The sequence below is a fragment of the Bombus vosnesenskii genome, unplaced genomic scaffold (genome assembly GCF_011952255.1).
Source record: "Bombus vosnesenskii isolate JDL3184/JDL3185 unplaced genomic scaffold, Bvos_JDL3184-5_v1.1 scf7180000014442, whole genome shotgun sequence".
Taxonomy (NCBI): domain Eukaryota; kingdom Metazoa; phylum Arthropoda; class Insecta; order Hymenoptera; family Apidae; genus Bombus; species Bombus vosnesenskii.
This window is the reverse complement of record NW_022883452.1, coordinates 461094-487715: the sequence shown is the minus strand read 5'-3', so window position 1 is coordinate 487715 and position 26622 is coordinate 461094. Positions and strand designations below refer to the sequence as shown.

Genomic DNA, 26622 nt, shown 5'->3' with positions numbered 1-26622 from the left:
ACCGTGGGACCGCGTGCATCATCCAAGAAACTAGAATGGGTCGGCAATGCTCCCGATTGCTGGTGCGGTTCTCCTCGGCTCGAATGCTAGATGTTCCATATTTTTATCGATTTCGTGTAAATCCAGCGAAACAATGGCCGGCTCCTCGTAAAAACCGCGAGCATCGTTGCTATGACATTTGTTGTGCACGATGGAAACGGGTCCCCGCGATAGATCGTTCTCTCGTAAAAAGCTCTCGGCTGACCCGATTTTTTCTTTCACTACAAACCCCTTCCCATTGCTCTTTACTCTTCCTTTCCGTCGTTTGACCCTTTTTTCTCTCCTTTTCTGTGCATGTAGATCTCCCAGGTCGTTAACATTAACGTTTTTAAATAGTCGCTTTTGTTGTTCATGCTGCATCGATGGTATTTTTAACCGAGACTTGTTCTTGGTTTCCATAAAGTTCGTAGGCTCGATTATTTATTTGTTAACAAGAAATCGTTGTCTACAACGAAATTCGTAAAGATGATTGCTCGAAAGATGAAATAATTCTGTAATAAATAATTAGCGTGTCAATATTTTATACAGGTACTATATGTGCAAAATGGACTAAATGTACAAGCCCTTAAACATATCAGTTATTTCGTCTTCGTGGTAAATTTAGGAAAGTTGTAACACCGTCTAAAACATTTGCAAATATTTCATTTGAATGATCTCTAATAATTCGATCGTGAGAGGTTCGATCGTTTGTCGTAGAATACCGACAATTTCCGAGGTGTAAACTTAGCGATTGTTTGAATAAAGAACAAATAGACGGGACGCGAAGCCTCGATACGAAGTTTCGATATCGTAGTCCCTGTGTGCCGTTGCGTTTCCGTCTTTAATCAACGAAATGCTCGCGGTGCGGCACGGCATGGCGTTCCTCCGACCGAACGGAATATCGAATCGTCGGGAAAATTGGCGTCGATCGATTACCCCGTCGGCGGAAACTTCATCGGAGTTCACGGTGGCATAGAAGGGAGCGTCGATTTTCGAGCAATCGAGCGAAAGCGCGACGTCGTCGTCTCGCCCCCTTCCTCCGAGCCGCTCGATTACGTCGAGTTCGTCTTAAAACATTGCCAGCCGCCGTGGAGACCTTTGAACGTCGAACTCGATCCCTAGACTAGGATCGACACGGGGAACAAGAGGAAGCGTGAGGTACTAGCGAAGAAACGTTCAAGAAAGACGTCAGGGAAATCTTGCTAGATGAGCCAGCATTCAGTTTTTCCAGCTCGATGATAGTTTTAAACTATTAAGAAATTTACACTTTCGATTGTTATTCCAAGTACAGAAAATGTTCAACGATGGATTTCTACTACACAATGCTATCAAAACTCAGCTTTCGCGTACGAAAAAAGGTCTCGCATTAATTTCCAAATTAAATTAAAAACGTTTATGGCGGGGAAGACACGAGTGAAGTTCAGTTTCTTCCATCTCAATTTCGTTCCCCAGCTGGCGCCGATTCGCTGGTTTCGCGTATACGCGTATACGGGCATATTGTTGCACCTGCAGCAGCGGAGGGCCGTACGCTACTCGAATTTCCTCTACGGGACGGCCTGTCGGCAGGCGTCTAGTTTGGAGGACGCATGAAAAGCTGCTTCTCGATTCGCTCGATTCGCCCTTACCCCTTCTCGCGATTGAATTCGCACGGGTTCGATTTCCTGGCTGCGATTCGCGGCCCTTTTTAGCCTCGACAAAGGCCAAGGGATTCCTTTCGGGGCTAAGCTGTGCTGACAACGCGGCTTGATAGAGTGCGTTGTACGTGAGCCGGAATATCACTATCGGATTTTATAAGAATCGCGCGATGGGCAAGCGTCGATTACTGTTGGCGTCACCAACACCGAAACTAGGAGACGAAGATTTTTACAAAAATTCAATCATGCATGGCTGTCGCGTAAGGAGGGTGAGTTTCGATTTTATGGGATTTAATTTAAACGCATGATCGCTCAAAAGCAATTGGATATTTGTTTGTTTTTAACTAGACGTGTTTTAATTACACAATTATTTATTTTTTATGAGTATCATAGCTACAATAGTGGCCACAAGAAGTATTTGCATTGTATCTATTATATTGTATCTATTATAACATTTACATAAAATTAATTAAATTTTAAATACATCTATTTCTATTGGTATCTATGGTATCTATTATAACATTTACATAAAATTAAATAAATTAAAATTAATAAGTTAAATTTCATATAATTTAGTCATACCTATTTTCATACGGTTAGAAAAATTTCATACTAGGAAAATAAAGTGTAGAATTTCGTAGAACAGCTCTTCGTTAGGAGATAAAGGTATTGGCAAATACGTTTTATAGCCATTGTACATACGTATGAGGTACGTAGGTTATTATTATATTATAATATGATTAAATTAGTTTTAAAAGTCCAATGTACAATAACGAAACTGATAATTTATTTAATATAGATCATTCTTCTGCAAAAGCAATATTCAATCCTGACGAAACAAATCCACTGCGGAAAAGATCTTGAAATTCGCAGGCATCGCGTTCGTTTGTATCAGACTTTAGGTTTTCGAGGTCGATACGTCGAATGGAGACGAACGTGAGACGGAAGATACCGTAGGAATGCTGTTGTAGTTCCCCTAAAGGAAAGTTAAGGTGTAAGTGATAGGTGAAATCTACTAGACATCGAGAAACGAGGGCTCTGTTAAACATTGTTCAATATTATTATTATTTATCATTCGTCATACATTTAAACTTGCGACCGATTTCATTCGACTCACAAATAATTAAGTTATACAAAAGACAAATCGATCGATTCTATCAAGATTAACCGTTTAGTTTCTGATAAATTAGATATTAATTACACATGTATTGTGTCGTAGAATTAAAATGATGAAATTTTTAAAAGATACGTATGATCAATCTCGTTTTTAACTCAACTGTGTTATCGATAACTCGTCGCACAAGATTAAACGCTATTATCTTAGCCGGCACCGAGTCGAAGCGAGACTCAAACGATCGGTAATCGAATTTTCGGTTTAGCTGTTCAATGTTTTTTTATTTTTTAGTTTTTTGTTTCGCTATTGGCGCGTACAGCGTGGAGATTTCTAAAAGGATGGTTGCACTTTTTTTTAAAACCAGTCGACTCAACGTCAACATCGATACCTACATATACATATATATTGTATATATATATATTGCAGTATACGGTATGCGCTATAGATATAGCATACGGGTGGAAAATAAAACACGAGCGATCTCGTGACAGGCAGGGAACAAAAACGAGATCGAGTGTAATCGAAAACGTTCGTGTGCCGACGAACCGAGAACGACTCGTTCGAGCGTCCTTCGCGATTATACATCCGAAAGTTGCGCGAATGCCCCCGCATCGTGACACGTGCCAGGTGCAAATCGATGGAAATGAAAATAACGGCAGGCGAAGCCTCTGGAAAAAGAGTATGCAATTTTCATCGACCTGTAATCGGCCGGATTTTCCGTCCGTTCAATTTTATGCGTTCCCGCGTTCCGTATGTTAATCGATCAACGCGCGCCTATCGTTTCGAGTATCGCGCGAGAAAATCCAACAATGCCGGAAATGCACGCCCGCCTGTCCCTGCTGACGAGTTTTCTCGCGTCCAACGTTCTAGTATTCTATGCGAAAGAGTCGTTCAAAATGTGACGAAATGTCGTTGATTATGTTCTTTGTTGCCAAAATTTTAATAATAAGTAGTGTAGGAATTTTATTTATGCTATGTTTGGAAGAGTACCAGATAAGTGTATTAATCTTTCGATAGTGTAGCACGAGAAAAACTCGGACAAACCTCTCTCACTTCTTTAAGGTTCAAACTAAAAATCACGCGTAGGTGTAATCTCAAACACACGATCTATTCACGCATCTCCACCACTCGGAATTTCAATCACCCAGAATGAACACCATCGCCTAAAAGATATTCTATATCTTTATTATAAAATTGTTGTAAAATCATCCCCAAGTTATTTTAAAGGGAGCGACCAAATAATTTGGATTTTGGCAGGAAATAATTTTACGCGAATCGAATTTAATTGGCAGTGAGATTTAAACATGCAATGTTCACGGTAACTTTGTATTCCACGTATATAGAATGGTAGACGATTATTTGCTGGCAGAAATGATACGTAAGTTCTAGCAGAAACACCATAAATGACAACGGAACGTATCTAGTAGCGTATTCTCGTGGGATAACGTAATCGGTAATGGATTATCAAATAATCCCGAAAGGGAAACCAGGCTAAGCACTGGCCTTGATTAGACAGATAGCGATCTTGATTTATCCTTCGCCATCTGTCCCTTCGATTCTGCTGCAGGCCACTTTGGTAATTAGTAACGGGAATAAGACTGTGATTGTCCCACGATCTCTACTACTGCAATATAATTATCGAAAAGTCCGTCTCTGTGCACAATATTCGTGTACTATGTACCATACTACATCAAACACTAGGAAATGATCAAATGTGCGATATTCCATTTATATAATTGAGGGAATTTTAATTAATAATATCTCTAATTATTATTTCATTACTAGTTAAAGTTCCTTTCGTTATATTATATTGCAATTAGATGTAAAAAAAAACGATAGTAGTTTCGATAATTATTATTATAATTCAAATTCATAGCTTCTTAAATCGAACGATTTCTAGAATGTTTCTATCATGTCAAACACTAGCAAACAATTACATCTGGATACAGTTTAGTTAGATTGTAATAGTTCTATCGAAACTTGTAAAAGCTTTCGACGAACAAGCATATCTGTGTTAGGATTTCTTGTAGAAAATTAAAGAAGAGCAGTTAGGAAAGTTTTATTGAAATAATAGACGTTTTTTAGACGCAGGCATAATTTACTTTGCTATAGGACTGTCGTACGTTCTAACTGTTCCCTTCCACTATATAACAGGCAAACGAGTGACTGGTCATCTATGTTCCACGCGAGCATTACTTTTCCAAGATAGCTACGTGCCACGAGATCGACTTCCGGAAGAGGGCTGCCAACTCGGACCCGGCATTCCTGCGCGACATTTTCCAACGGAAGTTCGCTATCCACGATGGCCTGTTCGCCCCGAAACGATAAAACGGAAAATTGCGACTAAAGTGAGAAACGATAATGGGCAACCTTGTACACGTTCCCTCGACCAACTGCACCGGAGAAAACGAGAACTCGAACGAACAGGTAGAAAGGACTCTAGCACGACCCAGCATCTCGTCTCGCAGAAAAGTTTGGATCTGTTCGAATATAGGAAGAGAGAAAGAGGGGCGAATAAGCGCGCTGCTCACCTTTTGGAAATGAGGACGTTTGAATGCCACCCCGAAAACGAGTTATCTAGTTATCTTTAGGAGCTTGTCTCACAAGCTTCTTCCCGCGCCGGGGAATACGAACATCGTAGCAAAAGGGTGAAGCAAAAGTGTATTAGTTCTCGACCTCTGTCTCGTCGCTTTACGATCAGACCACCCAATCTGAATGGATTCGGAACAAATCTTTCGAGGCTCAGGCTACCACTGGATTTCGCGGTTTTCAAGGGTGATCTCTCCTCGTTTTCTCATCCTATTCGCGATGGTCGGTTCATACGAAGTTTTGTTTTGGTCGAATAAACTTTTAACTCTATGGTAGTTTCTGTCTTTTGAAATACACGCGAGAAGGAAAATTAGATCAAAATAATCCGTCGATAAACTGGTAAATCTTATTTCTTATATAAATACGATTATTTGTAGTCTTGCGACTTACGGGAGTATAAGTGTCCTTTTATATCGAAAATATAATAAAAGATTAGTTTTATGATTATTTTAAAGATATAAAGAATGAGATAAGAAATAAGGTACGAAAGATAACAAGTAATTTTATATGATTCAATGTAGTTTCTCAATGAACGATTAGTTCCATTGTTCCAGATCTGAATAAGACTGTTATAGTTTCTTCCCAAATTCTAGCAATTTTCACGTCACTTTTTCCAAATTCCAAGTGGTGATTGTCTTGTCAGGTTCGGATTTGTCTTGTCAGATTTAGAAACGGTTGACTTGAAAATGTTAAAAGTTGGTTCAATATGTTTGATAGAAGAAGATATTTCTATATTTATTCCAGAATGTTGAGGTTTCCTATTTTTAAACTTGCCTTTTAATTGCTAAAAGAAAAAGATTCCGTACCAAGGAATTACGAAACCAAGTGTTTCAGCTATTTTTGGCATAAGGTATTCCTCGAATTTTTTTCAAATTTTGTAGTTCTATGTAGTTGTAAAAGTAATTCTATGTAGTTGGTAAGTTCATTCTACAACGTTACGTAACATATGAAACTCGATGAAAAGGGCGAAAGTAAGATTTCGCTACTACTCTAGTAAAGAACTCTTCAAAAGAGAATGAAAGATTACGCTGCAGGGAAAATGGAACAAAGAAAATCAAGGAGAGAGCTCCGGTGAAACTGAATCGTAAATAAAGAGAACAGTCAAAATTTTGATCTCCGTCATATCGAATCCATCGTTGCAAATCTCCAATCTCAGCCACTTCCTTCAACTTCGTCTTCTGTCATCTTTTCGGAATATCAGTCCGATTTCTCTCTACTTGTTGTCCTTCGTCTATATCCTTGCGCTTTAGCCTTTGCCTTGCTATCTTCCCAGCAGATCCATCGACTTTGCCTTCGTTTCATCCACTTATATCGTCTCCTCTCCTATTTTCCTCATCCCTTCGACGCTATGCTCGAATTGCCTCTTTTTTCAACGGATATCACAGCAGACTAGATTGAAATCGTGGACCGTGCTTGGTTATGGCTAGAAGGATGCTTATATCGATCGGATCCACGCGATCGACGCCAATAGACCGCGGCTGATTAGATTAAAGCTACCGTGTGGACGTAAAGGGGAATAAATTTCGCTCTGTTGTTTTCCTAGTGGTTAGTGAATTTCTTTCTTTCTTTTTTAGACAGCTATGTTCTTGCCAGGATTTCACGTGGTTTCGAGGATTTATCGTATTTACAGAGGTATGCTTCGATTTACGTTCCCAATTTTTTTCCCCGCAAATACGAACGGTAGAGAAATAAATTAGAAAGAATCTTCGAAAGGGAATAAAAGAGCTTGAATAGAATTTGTGGCGTATGAGTATAAATTTTTGGACGAGACAGCTGTACTTTGGAGATGTTCAATTAATAAATAATAAGTAGCGTTAGACACGTTTTCCGGTGTTCGACTCGTACGCTCTAGGATAATTTATTTAACGCGACGGTTGCGTGCGAGGGAATAAATTAAATCGAATTTAGGGTAAACGGGGAAGTTGGAACACTCGCAGAATCCTCGAATGTAAAAGCTATCGTGTGTTTGATGAACTGCTCCTGAATATTTGCGTGAATTTTCTCTGGGCGATAAATTCGTACCAGACAAGAAACCAACCCCTCCCCGTTCGTTTCATGCTTTTAAAGAAATCGCCTGCGCAGATTTATATCAATTTTATGTATTAATGTATAATATAAGTATCCGAAGGAATTTAGGAACAAGAACATATCAGGCTTACAATTTTTAAGTCCTAAAAGAAGCACCAGCTTCTTAAGCTTAATTAAATGTTTATAATTTAATCTAACGTTCTCTGCAATTTCAATCGATAGAAGATGGAAGAATTTCTTAATCATGAATATTTATTATAACGACTTTAAAAAGACTAAATGTACAATCTCGTGACTTTTAAATTACAAGAAATCATCGATTACATGTGTATAATTTCTTACTGCAATTTCGACTGATAAAGTATAGATGAATTTTGTGTACTAATTACTACGATTTAAATGTCATAATACCTTACCAAGGAAATACAACTTCGCTATATTTGAATGTTAAAACAATTTACTTCTTCCATTGACAAAGAATCGGCGAATTTTATACATTAAGATTACATAAGCGTTTAAGAATAAAAAATTACAGTTTCATAATATCTAAATAGTGAGAAAATTCACCGTTTCGATAGATAGAGACTAATTTAATGTATTAAATCCTCAAACTTCAATATATCATAACCTGTCTAAGAATAAAATGGATCACGACTTGACGATTTTTAAATCCTAAGAAAACATCGATGACTAGATGTTCTTACTTCTTACTGCGATTTCGATCGATAGAGAATGGCCAAAGGTGTCCCGAAACGGTGAAGGACTTTTTGCGAAAATTAACAGCCACCAAGGCGCTTGTTTTTGGGCCAAGCCTTGGGAAGAGAAACTGCCGAATTTGCATTCGAGCCTGCTGTTTCGTGGAAACGCGTGCTGTAGATATGAACGTCCGAGAAACAATGGGGGAAAGGAGGAGAATGGTACCGGCAGAGGTATCGGGAACGATGTTAAAGAGGAAGACCTCTAATGATACGGTGCTGCGACGCGAATGGCTAATAAAGGAAACGTCGAATAAGTTTCGTTACTCTTAAGTGGTACACAGGACCTCTGCTGGCGTAATTTTTGCCGTGCAACGAACGTAATTTGATATCTTAATAATCTTAACCCTTGTACCCACGCCGTATTTATACGGACCGAGCTATTAATAAAAAGCAGACCGATGTATCTTTATTAACTTTAATTAGGACGTCGTATACCTCGAGACTGTTGTAAGACGCACAGGTAATTCAATATCTCGATTTTTTAATCATAAAATTTTCTAATTGTTCTAATTGTTGTCGAATTACCAATTTGATTAATTGCATTGATGAAGAGAATGTCAAGTAGTTACCTATAATATCTATTTATGTATTATTTGTTTCATTTCCTGTTTTTAGGAGTTTAGGTAGGAATCCTCAAATTTAATATGTCCTATTTGCTTCTGTTTTTTCAATTCGATGCTGGGGAAACGATCACATAAAATTTTATTAATTTCAACTGAATTATATTGTTTTCCGACTTTATTCAATCTCTTAAGAAACATAATAAAAAGCATAATAAAAAGCAAATGCCCGACTGTAAAAAGAATCGTTAAATATTGGAAAAATTAAAAAGGTAGATTAGAAAAAAATCACAAACTACGTATATCGATATTACGATTCCATACTCACGCGAACTCAATTCATACTCGTAACTGCTTACTTGGTTCTTTGTTTTCTCAAATTTGCAAATAGTAAAATAATCGCTCCTACTTTCCTTATTTTCACGTGGTTTATATTGCCTATATGCGAATGAACAGAAGCTTAAAAAGTCTATCGCAAAATATGTAAATACTGCTGCGCAGGTTTTGCACAGTAAACCAAGTCGTAGCGGGCTATATACCTCGGAACTTACGCGTCAGGAAAACCACGAGAATCGTCCGGCCAAAATCCATCCCGCTTAACCGCGAATGACCGAGAAAACGAGGAACAAGAATAAACAATGTGGCAGTGACCAATGGCTAGTGAAAGGGCGAGAAGGATCGGGCGTAAGCGGCGGTCATGCGTGAAGCAATCGAGCCTCTTCTCGGTCAGATTTATCGCGGACTCTCTTCTTTTAGAAGAAACCCTCTTTCCGAATCCTAATACAGACAGGCCGGTCGCATTCTCGATGCACCTTTCTTTGCCGGACGCGTGCGAGAGAATCCGACCCGTTCTCTCGGGCTTTGACGCTTCGTTGGCTTCGACGTTCACGGCGATCCATCGTTGACCGCACAAACCTTCGCCATCGACGAGCCTTTCTGTCTTTCCTTTTTCTCTTATTCCTTCTCTACCGCTCTTGCCAGTATCGCTTTCTTTTCTCTCGACGAAGCGGTAGGGGCTGAAATTCACGTTCGTGATCGAGAACCGTGCGCCAGCAACGAGCTATTTTTAACACTTGGAATACCGATCCCGGAATTGTGCCTCGATTTCTATTCTGTTTTCTAAAAGCGGTGATGTGCCATTTCTGTGATATAGCAGGTGGCACGCTCGCTTCGGATATTTATCCGACTGCTAGAATTTGAGAAGTTAAAGTACTTTAATTCGTTGACGGAAGCTTCTCTGGGACGAAAATAAAAATTCGGGGCGAAATTGATACAGTATATTTCTGTTTCGTTTCTATGTCATATGCGGATCAATCAAAAGGCAGGAAATGGTTTATCGCGTTTAGGTAATTACATAAAATTATATATAAAATCCAGGCGAAGAAATATTACAATGGAGTACTTGTTATATGTTTAAAATATTTTGGAAAGTTTTATAAATTAGATGTGTAACTATGACGTTTATGATTTATTACGTTTTGAGATATTCAGTTTCAAAGCTTTATTTCGTTAATAAAACCATAATATCGATCGAATACGTTTCAATATAATGTTGTGTAAAGTTTATTGTTAGCGAAGAATGAAATGACGATAAAATATATATAAATTTTAATTTGAATAAAAAATAGTGTAATAATAAAAAATCAATACTGCACGTCCTTTTTCCATTTATCGGATTTCCTCTTGATAGAAAATATTGAAAGAAGATATATGTGTATAATGTTATAATTTAAATGCATAGAAAACCCTACACGTTGTAACGAAGAATTGTAAGAAGTAAAGAACTTAACGTTATGAAAAAATATATATATTTTAACATACGTTTTAACTTTTATAAAGAACAAGGTACAATTATTACAACATTTTTCGCAGTTTTACGGTGTATTTCGTGTCCATATATCGTAAAAGATTTTCAGTGCCTTTCAGCTTTGCTCGTTTACACGGAACAGTAGAAATTTCAGTGAAAATTCTGCACGCAAGATCCGTTGTCTATTGTCAAAGACAAAAGACAGATCTTACTATAATTTTGTGACGCATACAAATAACCATTGGACTTACGTTTTAACGTTTTTGGAATGGGAAATCTAATGATCTCGAATGCATCTTTCCAATTATAAATCAAAGATGTTTCATGTTTTGCTTTAAAAGAAACAAATCTCTGCCAACAGTTTTCGAACGCAGTAACACACTCTTGAACGCTCTGTACAGTTTGCGTGTGTTTCATATGTTTCATATGTGACGAGCAATTGAATGAAAAAGAGCTTTCTATAGAAGTGACCTTTCTTTTGTTTCGTTCTTCGTGTTTTCTATCCAATCATGGCGATATACATCCAAATCTACAGATTTTAGGAATGCGATAAAAGGGCATTTTTAGAGAAACGCTCATATTTCTAACAACCCTTAATTTCCTAATTAAACAATTTTCTTCACTGTCACTAAGTAGTTTTTATTACATTCTTCCAAGCTGGACAAGAAGAAGGTGGCATATAATAGTAGGAAAATTCCAAGGTAAGTTTAATTTTCACTTGTCCCTACTCTCCAATTAACAGAGTTGATCAATGCGACTTCTGAACGGCTTATGTATCCAAGGAAATTATCAAGCACGTGTAACAGGTACGGCGATCAACATATTAATGGGTAAAACGACTCGTTATCGAAAACTGACTAGAGATTTTTCCATTAACCCTGGCCAATGCGATTGCAGATGATTAGGAAATTCACTTAAGACGAAGATCACCGTCGTTCGAGATAACTCGAAACCATTGGAGCCTTCCCAATCGCAAGAGGACAGTAACTAACCCTTCGCGAGCCTAGATGTTATCTAGAGTTCCGGAAATTCCTGTATTCTCTGCTCTCGGTCGATGCATCTCTGCAACTCTCTACGACTCAGACCACTCTTTGGCAAACAGGCAAAATGAAGCCTCCTGGCGTCAGCATTTTCGTCTGACCGAGTCTCTTCCTCCACTCCGGCCTCTGTCCAAACGTTGTTCGTGGTTTTTCGAATTAGGCCAATTACCATCGAGCTCGCGAAACAACCCTCGAACTTCCGTCGTTTTGGCTTCTGGAGAACGCTAGAAAACTGGCGTTCTGCTTCATAATTTCCCGATGATTTCCGACACGAACTCGTATATTTACAACCGAAAGTTGTCGCGTTTACATTCCTATTAACTTTGAATTATTTCACCAACTTCTTATCTCTGCGACGTCGTACGTGGTGCGTGGCCAGACGACGCCGCAAATGGAACAAAAAGACCAACCGGCACGGTTGACTTTATATTTCCGCGAAATTAATGCCGTCGCGGGTCAAACGAATTTTACCTCCTCTGGTTCGCAGAGAATTTCCCTTGCCTGTTGTTTCATAATTAAGATATCTCGCCTTTACGTTTGACCGTATTATCTTCTGAAAAGACTGGAAATTACCGACAAGCAATTATCAGTACGATCATCGAAATAATCTTTCTATCCTGTCGTATTGTATCTTTAAGGCTATTGGACCATGTGACGTCCATTGGGCATTGCTGTTTTATTCTTAGAACTTTCGGGGCGTCATTACATGGATTTTGGAGTTTGTTGGATCGAAGCTTGTCTAATTTTACATAATTGACAAGAGGCAATGAATAGATATAACATATATCCTGCAGGAAATGACTATTATCGACAAAATAAAAAATTTCTAATTGAAAAATTACTAATGCTTATGTGGCCATAAATTTGTTATTTTCTTTTGTCTGCCATTATTATATATATATATATAATATATATAATATATATGTTACTGGTAAAGAATATGAAATCGGTGCAGTACAATGAATGTTCAAGAAATTTATTACTCACGTCATGGTGAGCGGTTATAACCGCATACTCTTGTAAAGTAGAATCGGAATGGAAAACTCACCTGAAGACAGAGCACCTGTAACACAAAGTACACAGCATGTTATTGAAAATACTTCAACTGGAAATTTGTTATCCGAGGTTTACGTCCACAACCATAAGGACACGTGCATTCGTAATCTATAAGTGCATTCCACATCGCTATAACAATTTCTAGAAAAATGCTCGCGCCGTAAACAGGAGAAAAGTAGCCTGGGCAAGTGCTCAGATAAACGCCACTTGACGAATAAAGAGCGCTCAGGGGAGCTCGGTCTCACGGTTTCGGTTATGCAGAGCTTGTAAAGCTCTTTTTCCTTCCCATAAACCGACGCTCTCTTTCGGTCATTGGCATCTTCCGCCATTAAAACTTTAACCCGTGTCTTTCCGCCGCGTCAGACGTTCCCTCTTCTTCTTCGTAGAACCATCCGCGTATCCGGATCCAATCGAACGAATAGTCACCGTTATCGGTAAACGATGCTGTAATCTCCGCCGCGAAAGCATCAACGAACATAAAACAAATGGATTCTGTGAGAGCGCGGAGGACGACTTAATGGGGTATTTACGATATTGTTCACCATGGAAACTGCCGGGCCGCGGTTAAGACGAACCACCACAGGTCCTACTATTCCTGTTCTCGATTATTTGGTTTCAGCGGAGAGTTCTGTGGTTGCGATGATTTAATTTGAACTATCGGAGCGATTAAAATTCATTTTTCACGAAACTTTTATAGATTCGCTATATTCCCGGTGATTTACTAAAATGACCAATTTTTAGTTTTTCATAGAAATTGTATAGATTGGGTGCAATGGAATTTTTCAGACTTTCCATGATTTCTCGTAATATGTACGGACGAGGATCGTTCTTCTTATAGCATGTATTGTTCCATACGTCGTTCATTTTAATTCCCTTGATGCAAGTTTCATGCTTTAATTCTCCTAACTTTAATAGATGTCCAATGTAATAATAGTGTCGTAATATAATGATGTCAATTTAAGAATTTCTTACAAATTAAATATATCGTTGGATCAAGTATTGTCTTAGGGATTATATTCAACAGCTTTACCTCGATAGTAATTGTTCCTTGATCTAGCGATAGAAGATAATTAAACGATTCGTATAATGGGAAATAGTTAAGAAGAAAAATTTACGCGATGAAGTGTTTTAAAAAAGCTATACCATTTCTGTACACTCACAGGGCGTATTTTCTAAGAAACACTTTGTTTTTTATCGTCAGTTGTACTTCAGAACAAAATAGAACGACTAGCTTGTTAAGAACAGCGCTACGCTTCTTGTCCAGGAGACTCAAGCATATACATCCAGTAATTAAAGTAATTAAAAAATTGAACAACGACTTCGAGTTGGTCTTACTAATTCGCATAAAAAATGTCTGCTTTCAACGATAATATAATTATATCGAGAATTCTTTCTACCAGTTCAAAAGAAAAAACCAGGAAGATATAAATCTCGATTACTGCACTCTTCTGATCGACACCTCGTGGAGAACGTGTCTTACGTAATTTGATATACATAATTACACAGATGAAGGAACTGGATAAAATTACCTGGCTCGCCTTCAATTGGCTACCTGAGAAAGGAACGACATTTACCGATACTTTCTCGTGTAAGTATCGTTACACGCTTCTCGCACTTCTTTAAATCTCATCGTGAACAGAATAAAACAATGCGTAGAAAGTAAACTCAAAACACGCAGTTTGTCGATCTAAAATAGCGACGAACTTCGATAAATGCTGCTCGAACTATTCCCTCCGCGATCACGACGAATGTCGCGAGAACTCGCTGTCACGCGTCATCGCGGGATCTCCGCAATTTCACATGTGGAATGTAATCTTCCATCGAACCTTATTCCCCGTTGATCGGCTTTTTCCCCCGCGTCCGTGACTTCTCTCGGTCGCGACAGCAATTCCATATGGCGAAAATTCGCTGGTATTTCCCTGACGTTTCGTCGCTAGAATATGAGGGAAATAATTTGGCAATATTCGCTTGTTGCGACGCCGTTTTCGCACGACGACTCGTCCAATTCTTTTGTGCCAACCAGGGCAAATAAATATGTTTATATGTATAAACTAAATATGTTTATAAAAATCTATTTAAATTTGAAGCAAATGGAGAATAAGCCGTTCATGTATGCTGTCCGCCACCTACTTTTTCTGTTGCATTCTATATTTTTATCTTGGTTAATTCAAATACATTCATGCTAATTAAATCGTGGATCACAATTTTCCCCTGTGATTACTTTATTTACAAACATATGCATATAACGTGCTCTATCTAAACATGACAGCTGGTATCAACTTTCGATGATATATCACACTTATCGACATGATAAAAGTTTACCTTCGGATAAGCGAATTCAATCAGCGGAAGTTCATTGAATCGAGTGTGTACTAACATTTCGTTTCAACGAATACAGGATTCGAATACACGAGCTTGCGCTGTAATAAGTAAAATCGAATATTCGCTAAATACACGTTTCTAATTTATGCTATTACGCTACCTCCGTATTGACCAGAATTGGTCACGATCAGTTCGCGAATATTTATCATCGATTTATAGAAAGTAGTACAGGATCATTCATCCGTATCGAACAAACAGAGAATTCCCTTTGATGTATCGACGCGACATTCCAATTGCTCGTAAATACCCGTAATTGTTCACAATTGTTTTCTATTTGTACAAACTTGGCGCTTCCACTGAAGCAGGCGATGAACAAACATTGGTAAATATTCGTAAATATTCGCAGATATTTTAGTGGCTAGTAGGTTCTCGATGTGATACTGATTATGAGATACGCATAATGTAATACACATGACATTTACTTTATACCGTTAATACGACCGAAAGGCGAAGATTTGCAAAGACATTGGAGGCGAGGAAGCGGTCGCGTATGTCGGTCAGCCAGAGCGAAAACAATTTACAGAAATTTCTTTGGTCGCGTGCCACTGGCAGCGGCTCAATATGGCGCTCACGATATAAATCACCGCGCGCTCGGACCTCTTCCGGGTCTAAGTAGAAACGGCGAAATGGGCTGTGTTTTAACCGAGCAAATAACCAGCGATGCTGCTCGCCGCTCGTTATAAGCGGAGAAAGACCGCGTACGCTCGTTTGCGAAAATGCTCGGAAACTCTCGAGACGAACAATCATTTTTTCCCCTCTTCTTCCTTTTTCCTAACTTTCCTCTATTTTTGTCTTCCCTTTTATCCCTTTTTCCCTTTTTTTTTTTTTTTGCTTTTTTTCTTTTTCGAAAACATGGATCACTTTCATGGCCATTGCCACTCGAACAATTCGTTCACTGAATCATCGCCCGAAGAGTCACTTTGTCGGATAAAAAGGAGAAAATTCTCCGGTCGTGAATCGAAATTATTCATTTAATGTGCGATGAGAACGTTTTCGTGTTCGAGGGCATTCCGAAGGAGGCTCGTCGTCGGTCGTTTGTTCCTGAACACGCCCGCAGAAAGTTTTACGGGGAGAGCGGCCTGCTAATGGGGTAAAGCGAGCCACTTTTATGCCGCTTCTCCAGCTGGCCAGAGAATAAATATCAGAAATTGATCGAGTTGCGGGTCTTCCTGGTTCTACTGCGTTTTCGCTTATGGCTTCCGAGAAATTTTGATTTTTATAGCTGTGACTAATTTGTTTTAAAATGTTCTAGGACGTTAATGTATGTAATGTTATTTCAAAACACGTATAATTATTCGAAAGACACCAGAAGTCGATCGGTATCGAGTAATTGGATAACTCAGTGACATTTACATTTATTTTTTCTTCATAGAACGTTGTTTGAATGATCGTAAACGGTTCCATATAATAATAAATTAAATCAAACTTCGCAATAAGTTGAACGAAGTTCTCTGTATATCTCTCGGTGGGATGCCAATATGATCGAGTAACATTTCACGTCACATGGTTTTACACGAAGATCGACAAGAGATAATTGGGTAAAAAAGTTTGTACTTTAAAACGACACTCTGTTACCATTTCGCCCCTAGAAAATTCTCACGAAGTTTTCATATAATTGCATAATACATATCTACAGCATCGGGCAAGAAAGAGATTATCCCGAACTTTTTGTTGGATGGCAAAACCGTTTTCAATACGGACTACGTTAACCGCAGTTCAAACATCTGTTAATTAAGCGCGATTCGATATTTTGCGAAAAGAATCTCAACGGATTCCAATGTAACGCGCGGAACGAAAAAGTTGGACGATGGAAGTCGGTTGGGTCGCGATCCACTTTGAAAACTGCGGACTATTAGTAAAGCGATTTACCGATCCAATCAGAATATCCATCACACGGCTCGGGGATTATAATATAATTTCGATCCATCAGCTGGATAATATCGACGGGTTGCTCTCTCTCCCGCTCTCTCATCGACTGATCGGTGATTCGATATTTCTTGTACGAAACGCCGCGACTGATACCACCCTTCTCGTCTCTTCCCGACAATTTCTCTATCCTCGAATTTATGTCGTCGTATGAGGCCAGAATTAAAGTCGCGATTCGTTCGTTTAGAGGGATAAGCAAATCCAAGGCGATCGGTGCTCTCGAAGAGATTTTTCTGGAGATCACGATCTCTCGTGCCTCGCGTCCCTTTGTGGGATATCTTAAACTTTGCACACGATCGTTTCAACGAAACGTGCCAGTAGTAGCGGCAAAAATCTCTTTCGCGTAATCTATGATAATGGTACGTTTGCTACAATTTATGTAGCGATCTACATGATAGATAATAGCTGATTTATTAATTTTCAGGAAATGAATGTCGTTTTTATGAACACCACCGTGGAAAGGGTGACATTTTTGAAGGGTGATTTCAGTTCTGTAAGCACGTCCTTTTGAAAAGTTTCATTAATTTATCGCGATCTACGCGCTGTATAACGACTGATTTATTCATTTCGAGGGAACGAATATTTTTTTATTAACATCGCCGTAGGAACGGAACTATAGAGGGTGGTTAAGATTTGTCAAGTACGCGTATGAAGCAGAGTGTCTTTTTAAGAGTAAACAGTGCGTGCTGAATGAGAGATTTTCCAGGAAAAACTCAAACGGAGCAATATTATTAAAAACGGACGAAAAGCCTGTATATCCATTTTTTTCGAAACTTCAAAGGACGCCAGAAAGAGGATCTTTCCCTGGTTACTGCACGGCAATCGGCATAGATTGTTGGACGATTTTTCGTCCAGATTTCGTATAGAAATAATAGTAAAACGCGTGCAGCTACGCGTTCATGGCGTAAAACGATTATGGAGAAACGTAGAGAAAGAAGCGGGGGGGGGGGGGCAAACAAAAAAAGAAGATGGCAATAAAGCGAGTTTTATCTCCCAACTAGCTTGTAGGAAAACAATTTTGCGTGGGCAGGTAGGTGCTCGACCCTGATTACGATACAAGCATAACACCGCGCTTACATGAATGGCTCGTACGAGGAAACGACTGTCGGAGCAGAGTTCGAATCGATAAGTCGATTCGAATATAACCAACAACCTATGTATAATGCGCCGTCGCGGCTAACCGGCCGTAAACGTTCAACTATCTTAAAATCCGTTAATTTTACGCCCTAAATATTCGACAGCTTATTTTCTCCCGCGCGTGTTCCTACGGAGACTCGTTGTGCTAACGAAGGATAAAAAAGAAAGGAAGTGAAACAAACAAAAAAAGCGAGCGGAAGGAAGAAAAGGAAAGAAGTGGAAAAAGGGAAGATGGGAGAAAAAAATTGATCGTGGTAGTTTCAAGGTGGCTCGCGGAAATCGTTCGTCGATTTTTAGATCGGCAGAAAACTATCCCGAGCATTCGCGTTTTAATTAAATTTCTCGACCAACGGGTACCAGCAAATCCTTTATTTTTCCTCCTCACGGGCTAAAACCATCCTGCTATGGTGTTTGGATTATTATGCGAATTATTTTCACCAACTTCCGGATGTTCTGTCCCCGTGGATACAGAGAAAGTTGCAAGAGAAACAGAAACGCGTCCACGCGGACAGAAAAGGGAAGGAATCCGCGTTGCACGTGGCACAACTCTTTTAATTAAATATAAATTATATAATCGGGCCGCTTCGGCTAGCTTGGCTCGGGGTTCGGTGAACTTTTCGCACTGTAAAACCTTTTGCGAGAGACATTTATAAACGAACACGACGCGACGTGGCTTTTATACGCGATCGCGTAAATGTCGTCAGCCAAGAGAGTAATAAGTTCAATGTAGAAATACGAGCCGACGAATCATTGGCGAGAAGTATTAAAACAAGCTATGGGGAAGATACCATTTTGGTTGTCGGACGAGTGGACTGCCTAAAATGTTCGACACATAATATATTTGAATAATGCTCGAGTAAAGATTAGTTTCAACATTTAGACCGACAATTAGGTTTAATGGACGTTAACTTGATCTTCCAATCCCATGGATTTAATAATTTCACCATGTGAATTCATTTCGTCTTTTCAATGTAAATATAAGCCAGGCGCTTCTAGTGTAAAATTCAATTACTTCTAATTTGAACACAGAACTTCAGTATTAAAATTCTGTATATTGTAATATCGGGTAATATTGATGATTTATTTACAATGAATGGATTGTACAGATGTTGATTAAACAGAAGAACGATGATTGTTTAACGCGAACTGATCACAATAACGTACTATAATCTAGACAACTCAATAGTTAATTTGCAACTCTCGTCACAACGGATCCAACGTTCTCTCTCTCACGCGGACCACACTCTCACGACAACGCTAGCAACGCTATCTCGACAATGCAACTCGCACTCTCTCTGACTTCTCGATTCACACCCCCTGGCTTCTCCACTGACACTGACTGTTCTAGCATCCCTTCGTCTTTTCTTAGGCCCACCACGCACGTGTTCCGCAAACACTCGCGTTGAGATATGTATAATTTTCTGTGCTGAACTGGGTTAAATGCGTAGTAGAGGTACTTGTATGTGGGTATCGGTGTGTGGAGGTATGTGTGTGCGCGGCGTCTCGAAAACAGATGAATGTAAACTATTCAGCCGGTTAATAGCTGCTGAGACGCGTGCAAGTGTGTATCGATGAATATATAACTATTTTAATATTAATTCCAAGTGTAAATTTAGTGTTCCTGTAACGTTATTTCGGCTCATTAAATCAAGATCAAAGATCCACAACTCTCAACAACACGTGGTCAGGGTCACGTAGGCCTTTTCTACGAAACTATTCGATCGAAGGATCGACGACACATTGATTATTGTTTATGCTTTACCCGATATCTCTTAGGCCTTTTTGTCCACGATACTACAATATTACAGCATAGTTATATTTGCAAGGACTAAAATAGATCTGATTGACACCGATTAGTCGTTAGCAATTTTTAGTAGCGTAATTATAGAAATTTCCTGTTAATAAACGATCCCGTTAACAGGTTGATTGGTCCAAAATCGATTCCATATATTCTCCATTCATAAAAAGAACACAGAGAAAAACCGATCATCGTTCAGTTCCATTCGATAATTTCCATAAGAACTTCATCTGCGTATAAAGTAAGAGAGGCATCTGGAATAGAAACATATCGCCGACGATCAGGAAGAACGAATCCTCTCTACGATTCAAACACTTTCTGCAGAGTTGTCCGCTTTTCGCTAAACACACGCCACTCGACACAACTTTCCCATTGAGCGTCAGCCGCGAGCGTTACGTTGCACGCAAAGTGAAAAAAGAAAAAAAAAAGTGTACCGGAAGAAACAAAATAAAAGAAAAAAGAGGGGGTTGAGAGAAACAAAAAGGAAGCAGAGAAAAGAGAAATCCAGCGCATACAAGCTTTCTCAACCAAGATACAAAGAAATCTCGTTTACTCGAACTCTGCTCTGCATCCTCGCGGGCCGGAAGACAAAGGCAGGATAACGTTTCGCCGCGAAAAAGCGGCACGGTCGATCCTTTAAAGCGGACGTGCGGAAACGTTCTACGGTACCCCTTCCAACGTTTTCAACTATATTCTCGACATTCCGGCTCTTTTATTCTATGCGATCGTCACGGTTGTCGTACGCGAGCGAAATTAAATCCCCGGTTACCCGGTTACTCGGTGTGCCTTGCCAACCCGCACAACGAATCGTCCCGCTAATCAAATGACAGATACTCGATAGTTCGATATTTTTTAATGAATCCGATGGAGATGCCCGCAGCGATACGTTTCCATCTGAACCCTGGATTCTTGTCGACGTTCTCCCAATCATACATCTACATATATTCACTTGCAGTGGTAATGAATCGAATTATTCCGTGCATCGATATCCAGTTCACGTTCCCCGATACCGTTTGCAATCAGTTTCATTGGTAACCAGATCGTACTAGGATTGGTAATAAAACGTTCTGAAAATCTTTCAGTTCGTTTCTGACGTCGAAGGGAAGGCAGTTGCGTTGATACGGTGGCTCAAGAAAGTATTTAGAACAATTATCGTTAGACTGTAGATTTTTATCCATACATAGGAAATTTGAAAATGTACAGAATGCGCATAATACGAAAAAAATGCACGAAATAAGCAAACCATACTCTATATAATATTTGATAGGTAAATCAATTTTCTACCGAGATTTTGTTTTCTTAATTATAATGTATTTTGTGAAATGTGAATTTGTATAAAGATCTACAGTCTAATTATTATGGAAAATTTGCGTCCATATTGTATGTGTTATATATAATAAAACATTTTTTTAACACTCTAACAAAACACGACTGTCGTGATTATACCGGTAAAATTTGAAACCAGTTTGAAGAAATGTGTATAAAAGTTACAAGATGTTTATCGTAAACGTATATTTAATAAGAGATCAGTCTACATTTTAAATTAAGCGAAACATAATAAAGTAAAGTGAAATATAAGAGACGCATCGTTCGAATAATTCTGAACGGTATATTGTGAATGTATATTATGAAAACGGAAACTACGATTGTTTATTGAGTTTTGAGCGCAGAGATGCAAGGAAGAGCCGAGTGTTACATAAGAGTAAGGCATGAAAAGAGAATATATGATTATCCAAGATTTTGTGCAGTCGGTGTAGTTTGTCTGGATTAAATGAGAGAAATTCAAAAGTAGAGAAGGGGAGAATGTTTAGGCTTTAGTGTCTATATACCTATATGTTGCGTGGAAGATTAATTGTCGGCTAGTGTTCAATGGAATTAAGAATGAAAGCTATTTTGTGTAGTAAAGTCATTCTGTAGTGTCCTGTGTTATTCATATTTATGTGTCAACCAGCTTTCCATTAAAAATTGGATAGTTAACAAGTAAAACTCGTACAAATATTTTAATTGTAATATTTTTAGATTTTATTTATAAGAATGGAAACTAAATAGTCAAGAACAAAGATAACGAATTTATTGCAATTAATTTTGCTTCCAAGTCTAAAAGATAAACTTCTCGATTCTTTTGCAAACAGTAAAACAACTAACACGAGAAGAGAAAGATTCGAATAGAACGTACGATTGCCTGGAACAAGATGTAATACATGATATGTATGTAAAACTAGAATAGAATAATCGGAAGACGATTCGACGGAAGAGAAATATTTAAGCTCATTGCGAAACGATTTGTTGACGAGAAAACGAAACCAATGAGTCACGCCTTGTCCTCCTCTAACAACGTGATAAATTAGTCGTTTTATATGCAAATCTGGCTCTTTTACATCGCGCGCGAGCGTAATGACACGTGTAACCAAGCAAGAAAGATCGTTCATGTCGAGGCATCCGACTCGAAACCTTCATTGCACTCGATTGCTCGATTTAAGACCGAGTCGCCGCGATTCCCGCATACCGTTTTGCATAATACGTATTTTATGCGACCACTGAGTCGAGTACAAATGTCGAGAATAAAAACGATAATGATCATTGTGTGCGATACATTTATCATCATCGTATGCTACGATATATTAAATATTATCCCTCAGTCCGATAGGGACGAGAAAGGCAAGTCAATCTTTGTTTTTCACGTATCAAAAATCTTAATTGCAGTTGGGTTAAAACCTTGGTGAATCGGTTATTTCAGGTCGGTTAAAAATATTTTTACGATTATGCAAAGTACTGCGCCCTTAGAATCATGGTCAAACAATACGAGTGACAGCGAACATTTTTGTGAATCAGTAATAGACCATTAAGAGAATGTTTGTGTCAGAGTACCAACGAGTGAAGAGTAAATCGGAGAATGCACAATGTTACATAAAAGTTTAACTGCACGTGACAAGAATCTATATTTTGTGCATGAAATCTATATAAATGTACCATGATTGAGAAATGAGATACATATCGTTAAAGTATAGGCAGGTCTACTAATCGGTAGAAATCTGCTTATAACACGTCATTTTTGTAATACGAGCTTGAAATCCTGTTTATGGAATAAACGCGAGGAACCCAACGTTCTTCGAAATTCCATCAAAAAATGTTAACAACACACACTATCTAATGGACGATCAGAACCAGCACAAAATCGCGATGCAAAACCTGCAGCCGATAACGACGTAGGAAGGTTGGCAATAAAGCGCAATGATGGCAAAATATCTCCTTCCGCGTTTGGACGCGGCGAATCGTCGCGGTCGTAAGAAACGGCGCGGCGTAACACAAGCGGAAAGATGAGAAAGGACCGTGAGCTAGTAAGTCGGATGTAAAAGAACAGGCGAAACGTTCGAGTCGGGGTTGGTGGAAGACGAAGAACGTTAGTAGGAGACGAAGTCGAGGGAAAAGAGAGAAACGTAGCGAGTCGAGTGAAAAGTAGAAGAAGGAAGCGGATTCTCGGCGCCAGAACAGCGTCCGCGCGCCGAAATGCGACGACCGAAAACCAAAGGTGCATTAAACTTTGGCAAGCGTACGGGGTTAACGTCGCCACTCTTCTTCGGGTGTGTAAAGACGGAGTCTGAGCTGGCGGCGTACCAGCCAGCCAACGCTTAAGTCGTGAGACACGACTCGCTGCTCTTCTGGGGGCTGTGACGTCCCTCCTTCGTCCGCGACAACGATCTTACTCCCTTGACGATCGTTTGCCCGATACGCCACGCCAAGTAATTCCGTGCTACTCCGTCGTTCACCTTCACCAACCCTATCTCTTGCTCTTTGTCTGTCTCTTTTTGATACTTTCCACTGACCGATCCGGCTAAATGGCACGTTACTTTCTTTTCGGATTGTTCCGTCGTTCAGTTAGTTGTATTGGACTAAACATTTAGACTAGTGGGTATGTTTGAAGAGTCTTTCCCTTCTTTCTTTGGTTGGGCAGTCGGTCGGTATTTGGTACCTAATCGTAGATGGGTTAGGTTGAGAAAGTGATTTAGGGATGGTTAACTAGGGATGGTTGGATATTAGACCCGAGTCATTCTGATATAGTGCTGTTGTAACAATTAAATGTATAAGTAGATTCGATTCGTTTGAGTTTGTCAAGAGACAAGTTTTTCAAGTTTATAAAATACGAACATATCCTGCCTATAATTTTCTGTTCGTACACGTATAATAAGAATTTAGCAGAGGCTCGGAGACAAGAGTTCATTTAATCGAACATTAAGTAAATTTCAATTAAATAAATGGAATCCGTATAAACGAAGTTCTGTTGTATCGTGTAGAGTATTGCTTGAAAACACGCGACGAGATAATTACTCAAGTACGACGAAACATATATGTGTATACATTACACAATTATGATTCGTCTGCATTATTGCCTGAAGATCCATTTCCGAGAGTTGACTTGCTAGTATTAAAAACCCTGTTGAACCTTGAAAAAATCATGTCGCGTATAAATCATATTTCTAATAAGCGATTACGCGGTAGAATCAGGAAGGAGCGTAAATTACACTCGAAGATACAAATCTTCAATTTGACGAATACCACGTGCCAGCAACCGTGCCAAATTAAAACCCATTTGTCACTAGTTCATTCTCATTTTCCGCTTCGTCTTTCTTCGTTCTCCACGCACTCGACGTTCATCTGTTGTACCTTTGCTTCACTTTCACGAATGTCAGTAAGTAAATATATATATCCTATCGCTGGTATTACAGATCCTGTCAAAGCTGCAAGAGTCGACGATCGAAGAGGCTATTCGTCGTTTCTACTTTGTTGGCAACATCGTATTTACGACTTGGCCGGCGATTTGCACAGCGAAAGCGCTTTGTAAAAGTCCCACGCGATGTGTAACGTTGGCCGAGTGGGCGAGGGTACTTGTGTCGGGATACCACGAATAGCCGCGTACTCGACGGCACGAACATTCACCGGGTATGTCGGAGCGAGTCAAGGCACGCGTGAACATCGATTCCTGATCGTTTCAGTGCCAGACACCAGAAGGTCCTGTCACGTGATCGTACATCGCGTAGACGGGCCAAGGGGGTGAGAGAGGACAGGTTGATTTCCATCGTACTCTTGATAGGTGTTCCCCTCCTTACGACCGTTTCAATTCGATACAGACATATTGGAAACTCGACGATTACATTCTTTTCATTTTCTCGCTCCGTCGAATTTCTGTAATGCCTTTGAACCTGCTTGAGCTCGCATTTAAAAGAAACTTTCTCGCTATTTTATTTTTTCATCCTATTCTAATTTTGATTTTAGTTCGACGTGCAAAACTCTATTTATAGTTATATTTGAGGCAATACGGTTGAAAATCATTTTTGTTTAGTGTACGTTAATTTCGTTATACGATACAACGCATAAAACTTGAATCGTTGCACCTGGAGGATAATCGAATTGTTAACCCTTACAGAGGTCAACGCGAGACCGGTGTAGGATCTATTGCACCCTTGGGGGCGTTAAGTTACAGACCAAACGAAAACGAGTATGCCTGTGGAGACGGAAATACATAAGAACGAATTTTGAAAGTTAACTGAAATGGTGTAATGAAACACTGATATCTGCTATATCATTAATTGTTAACTGCTAATTGCAATTATATCTCAAATAATTGTCAACTACGTTGGGACTCTTAACTGTAACTTATAAATTCAAACTTTTATTGTTTCTCGGATTACTACCAGAAAGTTAACTTATCTCCATTTCATTACAGCGGCAACCACCTAATTTTCCATTGCTGTAGGATAAAACCGACAGAGACAGAGAGGATAATTCAGATTTAAAATTGAAAAATATTCGGTGTCTCTCTATCATATCAATCTATCGCTCATCGTCATCGAAAATCATCTTTCAATTTACACAGTGACACCATATAATTGCGTGCAACTTTACAACTTGTACCGAATATCCACGAGGGGTGCGCTCGTTTCCCCGTTCCTCTCGGTTCCTATCATAAGTTTCCTCGTGGCACGAAAGCATCGAGCAACAGCAGTCTCTCCGCCGCGTTACAGAGTCCGAATACTGTCAGTCGCACCTTCCGGCTGCACGCGATTCAACGACGTTTACAATTTCCGGCAGACGTCGTGCGGCGTCGACCTGTACCCCAACCCCGTCGGCAATCGCTTGCGCAACACCTGCTAGGTAAACGGCTTCTACGCAATCGTGCTGTAATAATCCGGAAAGCCGAATTGACAGTAGACATCGGTTACCGTATACGTGCTCGTTTTCCCATCGATAGCCATCGCGATGAACACGCTCCAGAGAGACATCGAGTCCCATTAGAAAACGGATCTTCGTCTTTGTTTCTTGCCAGTTCTTATACACGGCTCGGTGAATTTTCAAATCGAACCGAGTAATTTCGCGTAGTTTATGATTTTGTCTTATGGTTTTGCTGTCCAGTTTTTGTCGTCCTTGAATATCGACATTTAGTACAGATAGGTCCCTTTGATAAGATAGAGTTGGCTATGAAATTTCGCCGTACGTGGATGTATGCGACTGACGATGAGGGTTATTTACTTCATATTAAAAGTAAGCAAATCATAGCACGCAGACGTTTGAAGAGATAAAAGCTCGATACATATTATCATCGATTCGTATTTCTTTAATCCGTTGAACGACAATTTGTTCAAGAAGGAGGTACAGTTTCAACAATTACATATACTTTCGTAATAAAATTAGGGAATTAATAAAAGATGGATCAATTTGGCTTCCGAGAGGCTCATACACTCTGTGACTCGCTATCCACGATCAATTTGCGTCTCCATTA

At 39.3% G+C, this 26622-nt stretch overlaps 1 protein-coding gene across 1 annotated transcript in view; it reads right to left on the bottom strand.

Moving 5' to 3' along the window:
* The window catches only part of LOC117239853 (protein madd-4-like), a 258313-nt gene that overhangs the window by 140439 nt on the left and 91252 nt on the right, over positions 1–26622 (bottom strand). The window contains exon 2 of the mRNA XM_033505680.1: positions 12597–12611. Coding sequence (XP_033361571.1) covers positions 12597–12611 — 15 coding nt within the window. The remainder of the gene's footprint in view (positions 1–12596; positions 12612–26622) is intronic.